The sequence below is a fragment of the Mobula hypostoma genome, chromosome 3, assembly GCF_963921235.1.
Source record: "Mobula hypostoma chromosome 3, sMobHyp1.1, whole genome shotgun sequence".
Lineage (NCBI taxonomy): Eukaryota > Metazoa > Chordata > Chondrichthyes > Myliobatiformes > Myliobatidae > Mobula > Mobula hypostoma.
In genome coordinates, this window is record NC_086099.1 from 193971933 (window position 1) to 193988887 (window position 16955).

Below are 16955 nucleotides of genomic sequence, written 5' to 3' on the forward strand. Positions count from 1 at the left end.
TGACATCGCTGGAGGAATCGTGTTCCCAGTCGTGAGATTGACGGGTCAGCCTGCCAGCATGGAGGCCCCGCCCGCGATGGTGAATTTGGCTGAAACATTTCTGCCAACCTTGTATGAGACAGGGTGTAGTGAGATAAGAGGTAGTGAGGGAGCTGGGACGGACGCAGCAGTAGCCAGGAAAGAATTTGTGCAGACACAGGAGCGAGACGAGGGGCTGATGGTTTTTGCCGAGACCGCTCTCTCTGACACAGCCTTGACAAGCTATTGTGCGGATGAGGAAGTGCTAAGGAAGAAAGGGAAATCAAGTACAGCATCCGCAGATGAGGAGTGGGGGGTGGTGCAAAAGAGTTATGGGGATGAGGTTTTTAACATGGCCCATGAGGTACCCCCCGGTGGACATTTTGCGGTGCTGGAGGAAACAGTTGGTGGAATCATGAAAGAGATTTACCGGCTGCCCAGGGGGAAAAATGTTATTGATCATGACCGACGCGAACTGAGACGGTCACCGGCTTTTGATATGCTAACAAACCTAGTCGGTGTTAGCGTGGAAATCAATGAAGCTAGGGGCCCCCTGCTAAGAGAAAAAAACCATTTTGAAAAGATTAGGATGGGATCGGTCAGATGGGAGAAGGCTATTGTTTTGGCCAGGTCTACTGATAAGGTCTCTCCCTTAATCCCCGAAGTAGTAATTAAACGACTCGCACCCATGTGTTTGATTGTCCCGAGGAAATGCAAAGAACTGGGACGTTGGGTGATTGTGGTTACAATAGGGCAGCCAAGTAAACAACACCCATATTTTTTGAGTAATTCAGTGACTAAAGGGCTGATGAACACAGAGGTGTGTATTGGCAATTTAACACGGCTGTCTGAAGCCAGCTTGATAGTGAACCTTGAAAAAAATGAATTCGGCCACACGAAGGTCACTTACCTGGGAATTGTGGTGACACAGGGGCAGCTGGCAGTGATGCAAGCTACAGTGCAGGCTATCGCTGACCTCCCAACCCCGACAGACAAGAGGGCCCTCAGAAGGCTCTTGGAGATGGTGGGGTACTGCAGGAAGTTTTGCAATAACTCTGCGGTCAATACCCGTCCCCCTCCTACTAAGCCCTTGCGAGAGAAAACTGAGTCGGAATGGGACGACCCTTGTTATTGTGGTCCGGGACAAAACCAAATGAGAGGTTACATTGGTCGCAATTCATCAGTGTTTTTGGCCACTATGAAGTTTGCTGAGTTGGAGCCTGGTCTAAGGGATTATTAATAACACGTGTAAAAGGAACAGAAAATGTGATGACTGTCTGTCAAGGTGTTGACAGCTTCAAATTCTCCGTATTAGCTAAATAACTGTTAAAGATGTATATTGTGTATGTATCAGATAATGTAGTCATGTTTGTAATTTTTACCTCCCGGTAAAAATCCTTAAAGGGGGGAAGTGTTACGAGAATACACATAAAATTAAGATGTTTGCTGGCCTGGGCTAGCATCAGTGGCATCAGCAGTTGGTCTGCCACCTGCCCTCAGGGGAAGGAGAGATAAGGAACAATGGAGCAGCGTCTGGAGATGTGTAATGAAGGGATGTGGGAGGAAGAGCTGTCTGGAGCGGCTCCCCCCTTTGAACCCTGAACTGTTTGAAGTGATGGACAGGCGATACCCCAGCAGGGGGATAAAAAGGGACAGGTTCGCTAAGACAGACACACACGCCACCCGAGGTAACGAGACCCTGGAAGCGGTACGCTTCTCACGAGTGGGTGAGAAGTGCCAGACAACGACCAGGGTGGAAAGGTACGATCAGCGGGAACCCGGTGTGTGTCCGCCCTTGCCTGGGTGCCGGGTTCACTGCAGAGGATCGACCGCATCTGGAGGAGGGGTCACAGTCGGTGACCTCAGGTGACATCACCAAGGACCCGCCCAAATGCTGTTTGTGAGCCATCCCGCTGGTCTGTGAGTGAAGCAGTGTTCTGAATGATCAGTTGTTCCTATTCTGTCTCTCTTCCCCCACCTTGTCCATCGCCATGGCAACGATTACTGCGAACTGAACTACAAACTGGACTGAACTTTGAGTCATTTTGAAATTGGTCATTTACCCCTAGACAACGATAGAGCTTGATTGATGCTGTTATCTTAATTCTGTGCACATGTGTGGTTATCATTGTTGAATTGTTGCATTTATTATCCTTTCGATTACTGTGTTGCTTGTTTCTTTAATAAAACTTTCTTAGTTCTAGTACTCCAGACTCCAACTGAGTGATCCATTTCTGCTGGTTTGGCAACCCAGTTACGGGGTACGTAACACTTAATAAGAGCGAATTATTTCCCCTAAGTATGCAGGTTCCTATTTATGGATGTTTACCATTTAAATTGGTTACCGACTTTTTTTTTTACATGCTTAGGGGTTAAAATTACGAAAAAGCATACGGATTTATTTAAGGCTAACTTTTTACTTTTAATTGATCAGATTAAACTTTTGTTTACTAAATAGTCACCAATGTCTCTGTTATTGATCGGTCGGATCAATGATATCAAGATGATTATTTTGCCTAAATTTTTATATTTATTTCAAGCGGTGCCAATTTTTATTCCAAATCCTTTTTTGATAATGTTGATTCCAAAATTTCTTCATATATATGGCAGAACAAAAATTCTACGTTAGTAAAAGACATTTACAGAAATCTAAAAAGGAGGGGGGTTTAGCTTTGCTGAATTTTAGATTTTACTATTGGGCAATTAATATCCATATTTTAAATTTTGGTTATGGGACTTGGACGTACCTTCAAGTCCACATTGGGTAAAACTTGAATGCAATTCTTTACAAGGGTTTTCATTGGGTTCTATTTTAGGGACTTCGCTTCCCTTTACTCTTTCTAAATTGTATAAACAAATGGATAACCCAATAGTAAAACATACTTTATGTATATGGAAACAACAGGAATTCTGCAGATGCTGGAAATTCAAGCAACATACATCAAAGTTGCTGGTGAACGCAGCAGGCCAGGCAGCATCTATAGGAAGAGGCGCAGTCGACGTTTCAGGCTGAGACCGGCTTGAAACGTCGACTGCGCCTCTTCCTATAGATGCTGCCTGGCCTGCTGCGTTCACCAGCAACTTTGTTTTATGTATATGGTTTCAATTTCGAAAATTTTTTGAGTTGAATTAATTTATTTTAGCAAGTCCTATTATATCTAATTTCTGTTTTCAACCCTCAACCCTTCTGTTTTCAAGCCAGATCAAGCATATCTGGCTTGAAAAACTAAAGGTATAGTACGATTTTGTGATCTATTTTTGGATAATTGTTTCATGTCTTTTGAACAATTATCTAATAAATATAACTTGCCTAGATCCCTTTTTTTTTTAAAAAAAGATATTTACAGATTAGAAACTTTTTAAATACTGTTTCTCCTACCCTCCCGAATTTATATTCAACAGATATTTTGGAAAAAATTTTAGATTTAAATCCTTTTCAAAAAGCTGTAATAGCAATTATTTATAATATAATTATGAAAATATATCCAGACGTATCTAATAAAGTTAAGACTGATTGGAAAAGGGAACTTAAGATTACTTTACCGATTGAAAAATAGAAAAAATTCTTCAATTAGTTAACTCATCCTCAATATGTGCTAAACATGCGCTGATACAGTTTAAAGTAGTGCATAGGGCTCATATGTCTCAGGATAAATTAGCTCGTTATTATTCTCATATAAATCCTGTATGCGATAGATGTCACTTTGAGATAGCTTCTTTAACTCATATGTTTTGGTCATGTCCTTTTTTGAAAAAATATTGGAAAGATATTTTTGATACTATTTCAACTGTTCTGAATATTGATTTACAACCTCACCCTATTACTGCAATTCTTGAGTTACCAATGATAGAATCAAGTCATTTAACCTCTTCAGCTCGTCAGATGATTGCATTTCTTACATTAATGGCTAGAAGATCCATTTTGCCGAATTGGATTAATCCTCCCACCACGTTTCACTGGTTCTCTCAAACTATGTTGTGTTTAAACTCAGAAAAAATTGTGTGTTATTTATGATCCCTCTATTAAATTCAAAAAGACTTGGAGGCCATTTATTCAACATTTCCATATGATGTAATTTGACCTTTTCCAAACTTATTCTATTTCTTTTTAATATATGTTGAGAGGAACGGAGTCAACGACACTAATAGTTCCTTTTTTTTTTGATGTTACATAACAGCCCGTGTCTTTTTTTTTCTTAGTTTAGTTGATTAACACTGTTTAGGTTAGTTTTTCTTTTGGGGTATAGTTTTATATATTTTTTCCTTTTTCATGATTTTTCCCTTTTTTTTGTATGTTGTATTTGTATCCTGTATGATTGGGAGGTTTAACACCCATGTATCAAATGGGCTTATATTTAACTATGTTAATTATAACAATGTAATTCCAATAACTTTGTACCAATACTATGGTATGTTTATCATTATGAAACCAATAAAAAGATTGAAAAAAAAGGAGGCACTATCGTGCCTTCTTTGCGATGACACTTGTGTGCTGGTCACAAGACAGATCCTCTAACACCAATGAATTTAAAGTTACTGAATACAGGACTGGATCATGTATTTGCCTCCTGTAATCTACAATGACCTCTTTGGTTTTGCCAGTGTTGAATGAAAGGTTGTTGTTGTGGCATCACTCAACCAGATTTTCATCCTTCCTACTATATGCTAATTTGTCATCACCTTTGATTCAGCCAACATCAGTAGAGTCATCAGAAAACTTAAATATCACATTGGAGCTGTACTTAGACACATAATAAGTATAACATGAGTAGAGCGGTGTGTTAAGCATATAGCCCTGTGGTGCACCTGAGCTGATGGTGGAGTACAGTGATGTTGTTGCCAACCCATACTAACCACGATCTGGAAGTGAGGAAATAGACAATCCAGTTGCTCAGGTTTGGAGCTCACTTATGAGTTGCGAGGGAACGTCAACTCAGACCATGAGAGGCCTGCGTTGGGCATTTTCATGCCTTACAAGGCGCAGATTGGAAGTCACTGTGGGGCTCCACTCCTCAAACAGACACTAGAGCAATGAGTGGTTAGGTGCCTTGCTCAAGGACACAAACACACTGCCACAGCTGAGGCTCGAACTAGCGACCTTCAGATCACTAGATGAATGTCTTAACCACTTGGCCACGTGCCCTCCCTTCGACGTTCCCTCCCTCCCTCGATGAGTTAACAGGATGATAGTATTGAATGCAGAGCTGTAATCAATGAAGAGCAACCTGGCATATGCATCTTCCTTGTTGAGATGTTACCAAGGTGAGTGAAGAGAAAATAAAATCGCATTTGCTGTTGACCTTTGTAATGGGAGGGATATTGGAATGGATCCGGGTCATTCCATAGGCAGGAGTTAATATGCTCATGACCAACCACTTCAAGTACTTTATCAAGGTGGACTACTTAACTTTCATACTAATACATTTCATACAATGCATTAATGAATCTGTCACTAACTGTGAAGCATAACTTCAATCTGAGGCTTTGCATGCAAGGAAAAGGTCAAGTAGAAATCATACCTTGTAGGTAAAACCAGAAATATACATTTAATCTAACCTTACAAAATGCATATACTTATGACTTACGTCGTGATTTCTTTAAATCTTTATTATTTTTATCTTTATCCTGCTTTTCAATGACTGGAGACTCTGGCATATCATCTTCATCAGACTCTGTCTGTAATGAAATTACTTGTGAGATCTAAATTAACATACAAATTTCTTGAACACTTTACTAGTGAAAAGCAATTAAGTAAACAAAAATATGGAAAGCAAAATGCTCCAACTTAAATACGCACCTGACTACTAATGGTCTCTTCAAGAGCTTTATACCATTCATTGATGAGATTATCATTATCTAACTGAATCAGTAACTCGGTTCCTTGACGTGTTCTGAGCTGGAAAATGTCAAATTTTTTCCCCATTAGTGAAACATATAATCTTAACATTTGCATTTTAGTAGAGCAGCCTTTCTAGAATTGGTTTGGAATAGTTGGGAACTTTAACAATTTACTGTACACAAGTACTACTACACTGAACAACAAAGATTTTGCTTCCTGAATACTTTTGGGTGTATGTTATGGACGTTGGGCTGTTGATCATGAAAATCACCATGTAATTTCCCTATCACGCACCATTTCAAAAAATCACCTATATTTGTTATTTCAATTCATAATTCCACCCCACAATGTAAGCTGAAAAGTCTACTATCTTGTCAAGGCATGCCTGGGCATGCTTATGCGGGGCAGACGCCGCATGGCAGGACAGGTTTTAGAAAGGCTATAAATTTCTGTGAAGGATTTCGATATTTGAGACAGGTGCTTTCCAGAGTAACTAATGCCAAGGTTAAGAAATTCATTTTTGTTGGTCCACAAATCAAACTGGTGATCAACGAAAGGCAATTTGAAGAACTTCTAGTGGGTCTGGAGAAAATAGCATGGAAGGCATTCAAGGATGTTACTGAAAATTTTCTTGGCAACTACAGAACACTAAACTACATACAGCTGTTGACAACATGCTTCAAGCATACTAAACCATGAGGTGAAACAGAGACGGAGTTAAGACGGCGCTAAACCGCGACTCCTTTGCTTGCATCTTCCGAAACAGGTCTATTTCCATCTTTAATATCTTTATTTTTCCCTATCAGGGTTCTTTTGAAGACCCTGACCTGGAGTTACATACTGACTTCGGTTCTTTGTGGTAACGGGACCTGTTCTCGGGGTTTCAGGACCAGCCGTTGTTCAGCACACCAAGGGAGAGGTGAGAGGTGGCCTAGTGTTTGGAAGCCTAAAATCTCGGCGCTCTGGAGATGGGGGGGATCGAGGGTCGGTGTCATGGCAGGAGACTTGTGTGCCATTGGGAGGCCAGAAAATCTTTTGCTGTGGATCCGAAGACCTGAGAACTTTGCGATCTTCAGACACAGAGCTCATAAAAAGAGACAAAACGGAATTTTTAATATCGTAAACCAGCGGGTTGTTGTTATGTCTCCTGCTCGCTGTGAAAAAGGGGAGACACCTCCCTCTCCCTTATTAGGGAGAGTGAGAGAACTTGTGAGTTGCCAAATGCCGGATGAATTGCAATAGTCTTTGGGGTAACTGCTAGGTCTGTGTCTTTGCTGTCACTTAAGCTCACGCTTGTGCTTGGTAGCTTGTTTTGCTGGGGGGAGGGGGGATTGTTGCTCGCCGCCGCTTACACATGGGAGGGAGAAGCTGGTGGGGGATGCGTTTGGGGTTCTCACGTTTAACTGTCATTCATTCTTTGGGGCACTTCTCTGTTTTCGTGGATGTTTCGTGAAGGAAAAGCATTTCAGGATGTATATTGTATACATTTCTCTGACATTAAATTGAACCTTTGAAACATGTCACTAATGATTCATTTTCTGCATTTCCATTTACACTTCTTCCCTGCAAATCCTGGTGCTGTCAGTGATGAGCATGACCAGGACATTGCAGTCATAGAGAAATGGTATCAGGGCAACAGAAATCCATCAATATTGGCTGATTATTGTTGGACACTTAAACAAGAAGCCCCAACACTAAGTACAAATGAAAATCATCAACAAAACATCTTTAACTTAGTTGAACCGTTGTAAAGCATCTGCTCTTTTATGCAATTAAACATATTCAGTAAAAGTTAATTTCTTATTTCTCCAAATTCCTACGTGATACGAGTAGTCTGAAATTATATTCGTGTTCAGCTTCAAGCAGTCTATCATACACAAAAAAAATCTGAGGAAGCAACACTTTCAAACAAATTTGTTGTCCAGTGCTATTAATAAATCTACAAAGCTTGATAGTACATATCATATTAAAAATATGCAGTTACTCTTAATACATTTCAGAGGTGAAAGCATTACTTAGACTCAATGAAAAAGAAATTAACAATAGATTCCTCTGGTGGCTAGGAGGATGCCTCCTGCTCTTTTGGTTGGCACGCTGGTGTGAAGAGCAACATTCCCAGGAAGACAGATGAGTTTACGAGCAAAAGATAATTGAATACGTTAAGTAAGATTTTGCACCTCTATATTTAGTACAGATGAAAATTCCTTCTTTTCCAGTAAATCTCTGGTTTAAGATATCTCATTATTTAACTTCAAACATGTATTTGTCAAAAGAAGCAAAATTAACTTTGCTATCTAAGTTTTAGCTTAAAAATTAAGTTGTTTCAGGTATACATATTTATTTCAAAGCTTTGCACTATGTTAGAAAAGTCCATATTAGCTTCTCTATTGCTATTCAGCTCTCCTTTTTGAGAGTTTAAAATCAGGATGTCAAATATAGCCTTCATTACACATTCTTGTACTCAAATACAGATTACGGAAACGAAAACAGAAGGCTACTTTAAATCTTGGGCTTTCATTGATACAAACATGAAAAAAAGACTTTCTACTGAAACTACGAAATGGAATTGCAGTTTCAGTAAAAACAGTATAGAATACCCTGACACTAGTTAGCCTTACTATTTCCGATTTTCTTTCAAAAGATCCAACCAATCTTGTGGCCCTTGCTGTGATAAATGCCAAAGAGAATACACATAATTTAAGATTACAAAACAGGTAACACTTCTCTATGGAGATGATATGTCAAAATTATTTTGAATTCCACCAGAAAATATGTTAAAATCTACTAATTTGATAATGTCCATGTATGGATTTGGTAGGTGGCTTATGTTATCAATTGTTAAGCTTTATTTATTCTATCCCAAATGAAAGGAACACTATCTTTGTTTAATTTTTGTCTTTCATTTCATTCATCAGTCATGCCAATATTTAATCTGTGAATAATGCTCATGGGAAAATTACTTCACAAAGAACCACAGGCCAAGAGCCAAAACTTGTTCAAATATTCAAAGTCTGATTACAACTGAGATCAAAGTTGAAAGGTGGGGGAATGAAAGCATATGACTACTGCAGTGAAGCTGTGACAAAATAAAAACCAGCATTGTACAAAACACTAAATTATTTACCTCAATAACGTTCTTCTTACTCGATTTATCTTTTGAAGCCCATTCAATTGCAGCCCCCTTTAAATCCACAGTGAACTCAGGTTTAGATTGTGTGTTACCAAATTTCTGAAAAAATCAAAAATTAAAATTTACTGAGATAACTAAAAAACAATTAAATCATATACAGGCTCCTTTTTCAGCAATTTTAGCCATGTTATTTCCAAAATTATTGGCCTCTTCAGAAGTATTCCTGTACATTGGTCACTTTCAAATTGTGAAGGATATATAAAAATAATTATTGTCTAGTTCCAATTGGTCTTGAGGTTATGGTGAGTAACCACATTTTTGAACCACTGCAGTCCTTTTAGTCAAGTTACTCCCATTGTGCTGCTATGCTGGGAATTCTGTAACATGGACTCAGTAACAATAAGGGACTAATCATTCATTTCCAAATAGGTATAATGAAAAGCCTGAGGGGAACATGCAGTTGACAATGTTCCCATGTATCTGAAGCGCTAGTCCTTCTAGCTGTGAGGTTGTAGGCTTGGCTGGTATTATCAGAGTAGCTTGGGCGAGGACAGTGGACCTTGTAGAAGGCAAAACATACTTGCTCGTTGGAAAGCAATGTACACTGAGGTTGGTGTATGGCATACTCATTAAGTGGACTGCTTTGTATAAGTGATGTTTAGCTTCAATGGTATTATTGGAACTGCACTCATCTAGGCAAGTGGCGAATATTCCATCATGCTTTGTAGACGATAAAGGCTTTGAAGTGTCAGGTGATGATTCAGTCACAAGATTCTCAGCCTCTCATCTGCTCTTTTTGCTGGAGTAATTACAGATTGATAGTCATACAGCACTAAAGTAGACCCTTTGGCCCACCATATGCAAGCTGATTATGATATACTTATACTAATCCCAGTTACCTGCACACTACCTGTAGCTTTCCATGCATTGACAATTCATGCGATTAAATATTATGAGAGTATCTATTCATCACTTGTTCAGGCACTGCACCCAGATTCCAGCAAAGCTGGAAAGATTATTTTTCAGGTCTCTTCTAAATCTTTTACCCCTTATTCTGAATTTCTGCCTTCCAGTGTTGATAGCTGGGTTACGGTGAAAGATTTCCTGGTCTACACTGTTTATTTCCCTCATAATTTCATGTACCTTTGTCAGGTCATGCTCAACTTTCTCCAATTCAAGGAAAATAAACCCAACCTATCCAGTCGCTCCTCATAAATTAAACAATCTATCCCAGGTGCATCTTGATGAATCTTCTCAGCATGCTCTCCATTACGTAGCGGCTCCCAGTTGAATTTCTGGTCGTAGGTGACCACTGCATGTAAATGGTGAGGAACTTGATGATGATAATAATAACAACAATAGGTAGGTGGTTTGATTCATTCCTATATGAGTATAATATATGGGAGTTCTGTGCCAAAAATGTTATTTCTCATTTATCACCCATTACCTCAATGGCTACGTCTTGCTTTATTAGCTGAGGATTTTTAACATTGTGCATTCATCAGTGAACATTCCCCATTTCTGACCTCGTAATGAAAAGAAGGTCAGTGATAAAGCAGCTGAAAATGGCTGCACCTAGAACATAAACTTGAAGAACTATTGCAGTGATGTCCTTGGCTAAGGTGATTAATAACCTTTCGTGCAACATGTACACTGGAACATTTTTCCTTTACATCCCCAGAACTGTAAGAGGCTCACTTCAGAATTAGATCAAATATCGCTGACATAATACACAAAATTTATTCTTTTGTGACAGTATAGCACAGGAACAGGCCCTTCAGCCCACAAGTTTGTGTCTAAGTAATTAAATAATTAACTAATTAAGCTCCTTCTTCCTACACAATGTCTATATCCTTCCATTTCTTGCACATTCATCAGCCCCATCTAAGGGCCTCTAATATACATCTTATCTAGGCAGCATGCTGGTAAGCCTGTTCTGTACCCTCCCCAAGGACTTAACATCCTTCCTATGGGGGGGGGGGGGGCGGGGCAGGGTGACCAGAGCTGACTGCAATACCCCAGATATGGCTTGTCTAGAATTTTATAATTAGGCATATTTAAAGCTGAGGTTGATAGTTTCTTGATTTTTAAGGGTATCAAAGGTTATAGGGAGAAGGTCAGAGAATGGGGTTGAGTGGAAAAATAAATCAGCCATGACTGAATAATGGAGCAAACTTGATGGGCTGAGTGGCCTAATTCTGCTATGTCTAATGGTCTTATAAATCTGCAAATACAGTGGCAAGAAAAAGTTTGTGAACCCTTTACAATTACTTGGTTTTCTGCATTAATTACTCATAAAATATGGTATGATCTTCATCTAAGTCACAAACACAATCTGCCTAAACCAGTAACACACCAACAATTGTACTTCTTCTCGTCAATACTAAGTACACCATTTAAACAATCACAGTCTTAGTTCAAAAAAGTACGTGAACTTCTGGGGTAATGATTTCAACGAAAGCTATTTGGAGTTAGGTGTTCCAATCAATGAGATAAGATTGGAGATGTGGGTTGTAGAGGTGCCCTGCCCTATAAAAAAAATCACACAAAGTCAGGTTACTGACAGAGCTTATTCTTCTCAAGAAAGATCTGTTTATATGTACCATGACACCATCAAAATTGAGTAAACTGATTCCTAAGCTCCAGAACCTGGCACTCAGATCTGCAGCTGGATCTTCAACTTCCTCACAGACAGGACCCAGGCTGTAAAAATAGGGGACAAGCTCTCCTCTACAATCACTCTGAGCACCGGTGCCCTGAATGCTATGTACTCAGCCCCCTGCCATACTCACTGTACACCCATGATTGTGTAGCCAAGTTTCCACTGAACTCAATATATAAGTCTGCTGATGACACCACAATTGTAGGCTGTATCTCGGGTAATGTTGAGTTTGAGTACAGAGAGGAAATTAAGAACCTGGTGGCATGGTGCGAAGACAATAACCTCTCTCTCAATGTCAGCAAGATGAAGGAATTGGTTGTTGACTTCAGAAGGAGTAGTGGACCACATAACCCCATTTACATTGGTGGTGCGCAAGTGTAACAGGTCAAAAGCTTTAAGTTCCTGGGGGTCAATATCACAAATGACCTGACTTGGTCCAACCAAGCAGAGTCCACTGCCAAGAAGGCCCACCAGCACCTTTACTTCCTGAGGAAGCTAAGGAAATTTGGCCTGTCCCCTCAAACCTTCACTAATTTTTATAGATGCACCATAGAAAGCATTCTTCTGGGGTGCATCACAACCTGGTATGGAAGTTGTCCTGTCCAAGACCGGAAGAAGCTGCAGAAGATCGTGAACACAGCCCAGCACATCACACAAACCAATCTTCCATCCTTGGACTCACTTTACACTGCACGCTGTCGGAGCAGTGCTGCCAGGATAATCAAGGACACAACCCACCCAGCCAACACACTTTTCGTGCCTCTTCCCTCCGGGAGAAGGCTCAGGAGCTTGAAGACTTGTACGGCCAGATTTGGGAACAGCTTCTTTCCAACTGTGATAAGACTGCTGAACGGATCCTGACCCGGATCTGGGCCGTACCCTCCAAATATCCGGACCTGCCTCTCGGTTTTTTTGCACTACCTTACTTTCCCTTTTCTATTTTATATTTATGATTTGTAATTTAAATTTTTAATATTTACTATCGATTTGTACTCCAGGGAGCACGAAGAGCAGAATCAAATATCGCTGTGATGATTGTACGCTCTAGTATCAATTGTTTGGCAACTATAAAGTATAAATAACTTCCAGAGGACCTTAGAAGAATAATTGTAGAGATACACCAGCTGGAAAAGGCAAAAAAAAAGTATTTCTAAAGACTTGAATGTTCATTGGTCCAAAGTAAGAGAAAATATCTATGAATGGAGGAAATTCAGAACTTTTAACATTCTCCCTAGGAGTGAGCATCCTGCGAAGATCACACCAAGAGTACAAAGTGCAATGCTGAAGGAGGTAAAAAAAGAACCCAAGGGTAACAGCAAAAGACCTGCAGAAATCACTAGAACTTGCTGAAGTCTCTGTTCATGTGTCCACCATAATAAAAACACGAACAAGAATGGTGCTCGTGGAAGGACACCACGGAAGAATTCACTGCTCTGCAAAAAAAAATGTTGCTGCATGTCTCAAGTTTGCAAAAGATCATCTAGATGTTCTACAACGCTTCTGGGAGAATGTTCTGTGGACAGGTGAGACAGAAGTTGAACTTTTTGGCAGAAGTGTACATGGCTATGTTTGGAGGTAAAAGGGCACTGTACTCATCCCAACTGTGAAGCATGGTGCAGGAAGCATTTTGTTTCGGGGCTGCTTTGCTACCTCAGGGCCTGGACAGCTTGCAATCGTTGAGTGAACAATGAATTCAAAATTGCATCAAGACATATTACACTAGAATGTCAGGGTATTGGTCCGTAACCTTAAGCTAATTGAAGTTGAATGATGCAACAAGACAATGATCCGAAACACGAGTAAATCAACAATAGAATGATTTTAAAAGAAACTCCGTGTTTTGGGATGGCCAAGTCAGAGTCCAGACATTAACCCATTTGAAATGTTGTGGAATGATCTGAAGAGGGCTGTTCACCCAAGGTATCCCAGAAATACTGATGAACTGACGTGAAAAGTAAAATTGTTTGTGTGTTATTAGTTTAGGTAGATTGTTTGTCGATTATAGTTACTTAGATGAAGATCAGACCACATTTTATAAGTAATTAATGCAGAAAACCAGGTGATTGAAAAGGGTTCACAAACTTTTTCTTTCAACTCTAACTTAGTTAACTTCCTGACTCTTAACTGATTTTTTGACTAACACAAGCAAGTATGCCATTTGCCTTTCTTGCCACCCTAGCCACATTCAGAGAGCTATGGATTTGGACAAGACTCCTTTACACATCAACACTTAAGGGTCTTGCCATAAAGATTTCTGATCTCCCAAAGTGCTGCTTTGGATTTCTTACATCTGCAGATTTTATCATGCATGTGGTCCTGGTTGACCTCTCGCTTTTGCTGTATGTATAGAATGCTTTGTGATTCTCTTTAACCCTACTTGCCAATTTCTTTCCAAAGCCCCTTCTGGCTCTACTAATTTCCTTCTCCAAATAGAAAGCCTCATTATGAGAACAGATGCAGTGGGGACTGAGGAACTGAGAATAGGGAATAGCATTTTTACAAGACCGAGGCTGAGGTCAAAGCGCTCGGCAGAGATGGTGCTCGGTACTCGGTGTCGGAGGGCTGATCAGAGCTCGAAGTTTTCAGACGACTCAGAGTCGGACTGTGGTCAGGCATGGCAGGGAGAGTTTTCTTCCTTCTCCCGTCTGCAAGAGACGTGGGACTTTTGAGAGACTTTGAACTTTTTTACTGTGCCATGGCCTGTTCTTCATCAAGTTATGGTATTGTTGCACTGTTGTAACTATATGTTATAATTATGTGGTTCTTGTTAGTTTTTCAGTCTTGGTCTGTCCTGTGTTTCTGTGATGTCACACCGGAGGAATATCATATCATTTCTTAATGCATGCATTACTAAATGACAATAAAAGAGGACTGCGTGTCCTCATAATCTAAGCGACTGGGTGGGAAGTGTAGTCAAGGTCGCTGTGAGTCAGTAAGAGGGGGTGACAGTGATGGACCAAGTAAATTTGAGGGTGGTGGTGGTGGGGGTGTCGGAAACAAAGTTAATGAAATTGACAAGCTCAGCATAAGTAGGTGCTGGAAACAGCAACAATGCAGTCCTCAATGTAATATGGAAAGATTTGGGGAGAGTTACTAGTTCAGGCTTAGAACATGGAACAGATGACAAAAAGGCCAGGATAGCTGCCATTTCAGTGATGCTTCACCTGGAAGACTGTTGAAGTCATCTACTGTACCTCGTGTTCCAGGTGCAGCCTCAAATTAGGAAGACCCAACTGAGATTGAGGGACCATTTCATTGAGTACTTTTGCTCTGTCCACCACAAAAGGCAGGATATCCCAGTGACCATGTAGAGGCAAGAATTTGCATTCAACTATATCTCTGATATGGTCATTATATCAAAGTTCAACGTACTGACCCATGCTGTATGTTCATAACCCTCACCTTCGATACTCCTAGCATTAAAATACACAAACTTCAACTTGTCCATCTCATTGTGCCTTTACTTTGCTTCTGTCTGCTCTTCCTGGTCATGATATCTACCTTCCTCTCAATCCCATCACTTTCTAACCTGATGCTCTGGTCACCTAACCATCCTGAGTCACACAAATAAATATCCTGGCCAGGATATTGTTCCCCTTCAGTTAAGGTGGAATCTGTTCCTCCTCGTCCTGCCCCATGAGAGGTTCCAATGATGTAAGAACCTGAAACCCTGTCCCCCTGCACCAGTTCCTCATCCATGCATTGATCTGTTTTATATTTCTATTTCTGCCTTGAATAGCATGTGGTACTGGGAATAATCCTGAGTTTAGTACTTTCAAGGTCTTGCTTTTCAGTCACTTACCCAACTTCTTATACTCACTGCACAGGATCTCTTCCCCAATCTACCCATGTCAGTGTGCACCACAACCTTTGGCTGCTCACCCTGCCCTTTGAAAATGTACTGCAGCCACTGAGACAACATCAACCCAGGAGACAACACACCACCCTGGCATCTCTTTTGCATTCAAAGAATCACCTTTTTGATCCCCCTAACTATTGAACCTCCTATCTCTCTTATTTACCCTTCCCTTCTGATTCTCGGAGCTAGCCACTGTGCCACTGACCTAGCTGCAGTTGTTCTATCTTGATGTCATCCCCTTCAACAGTATCTAAATGGGTATTCTTGTTACTCAAAGAAATAACCACAAGGAGGCCCTGCACTGTCTGGCTCTTCTACTTCTCTTGTGGTCACCCAACTATCTGAGCCTGTACCTTAGGTGTGACCACCATACAAACGTTTGTCTATGATGCTCTCAGCATACTGGATGATCATGAGCACATTGAACTCCAACTCCAATTCCTTCACGTCAGTCAGCAGCTAAAGCACTTTCCATGGTGTAATAAACAGGGACACTGGCAGCCTCCAGAATCTCCCACATCCTGCTAGAGGAGCACACAACACAAAAGCAAAAGTGAATATGATATGACAGCCATTACAGAGGTATGGTTATAAGAAGATCAACAATATTTCACTTTTAAGGAAGGACAATTTGGAAGGAAGAAGTGCAAGGTAATGTTGTTTAGAAGAGATGAAATATGTACGATCATGTGAAATGCTCAGATGTGGTAAAAGGGAAAAAACAAGCAGCAAAAAAAGGCACTGGTAGGAGTAGTGTACAGGACTCCAAACAATTCAACACTTCAGAAAAGGATACAAACTAACAAATAAAAACAGTATGCAAAGAACAGCAGCACAATGGAAGATTTAATCTTCAGATAGATTGGTTTAATCAAGTTGGAAAAGGTAGGTAAAAATGATTTCAGGACAGTTTCCTAGAACAGTGTTTTATCGAGCCAACCAAGAACTTGGATCTTATAACGAGTAATGTGGCAGGTTTAATAAACAGCCTTAAGAGTAAAAGATCCTCTTGAAAGCATCACAGATTTTTTAAAAATTCAGTTTAACAGTAAGAAACCTAGGATGGAAATAACAATGCTTAACTTTAAATCAAGGGAATTACAATGGAATGTTGTTAGAAATAAAACAGAAAATGCTGGAAATACTCAGCACTTCAGGCTGGATCTGTGGAAAGAGAAACAAGGATAGAATTGGTTATAGTGGACTGGGCAGACAGATTAGCAGATAACAGTTTGCAAACACAGCAAACACACAGGAAGGTAATTCAGTCAAGAAAAATCTCAGTGAGGAGTAGATTCTAAGAAAGGGATGAATCAAGAAAAACTAACCAAGGAAACACGGTTGGGAAGATGTTGGAGTCAATTATTAAGGATGAGGTTTCGGGGTACCTGGAGACTATGATACAGTAGACCAAAGTCAGCATGGCTTCCTTAAGAGGAAATCTTGC

The 16955-nt window shown here is 40.2% G+C and overlaps 1 protein-coding gene across 3 annotated transcripts in view; it reads right to left on the bottom strand.

The window, feature by feature from the left end:
• LOC134344471 (rho GTPase-activating protein 12-like) overlaps positions 1-16955 on the bottom strand; it is a 228866-nt gene that overhangs the window by 54547 nt on the left and 157364 nt on the right. For all 3 annotated transcript variants that reach the window (XM_063044341.1, XM_063044339.1, XM_063044338.1), the window contains 3 exons: positions 8982-9086; positions 5816-5914; positions 5604-5694 (listed from right to left, as the gene is read on the bottom strand). In XM_063044341.1, the coding sequence (XP_062900411.1) occupies positions 5604-5694; positions 5816-5914; positions 8982-9086 (295 nt within the window). The remainder of the gene's footprint in view (positions 1-5603; positions 5695-5815; positions 5915-8981; positions 9087-16955) is intronic.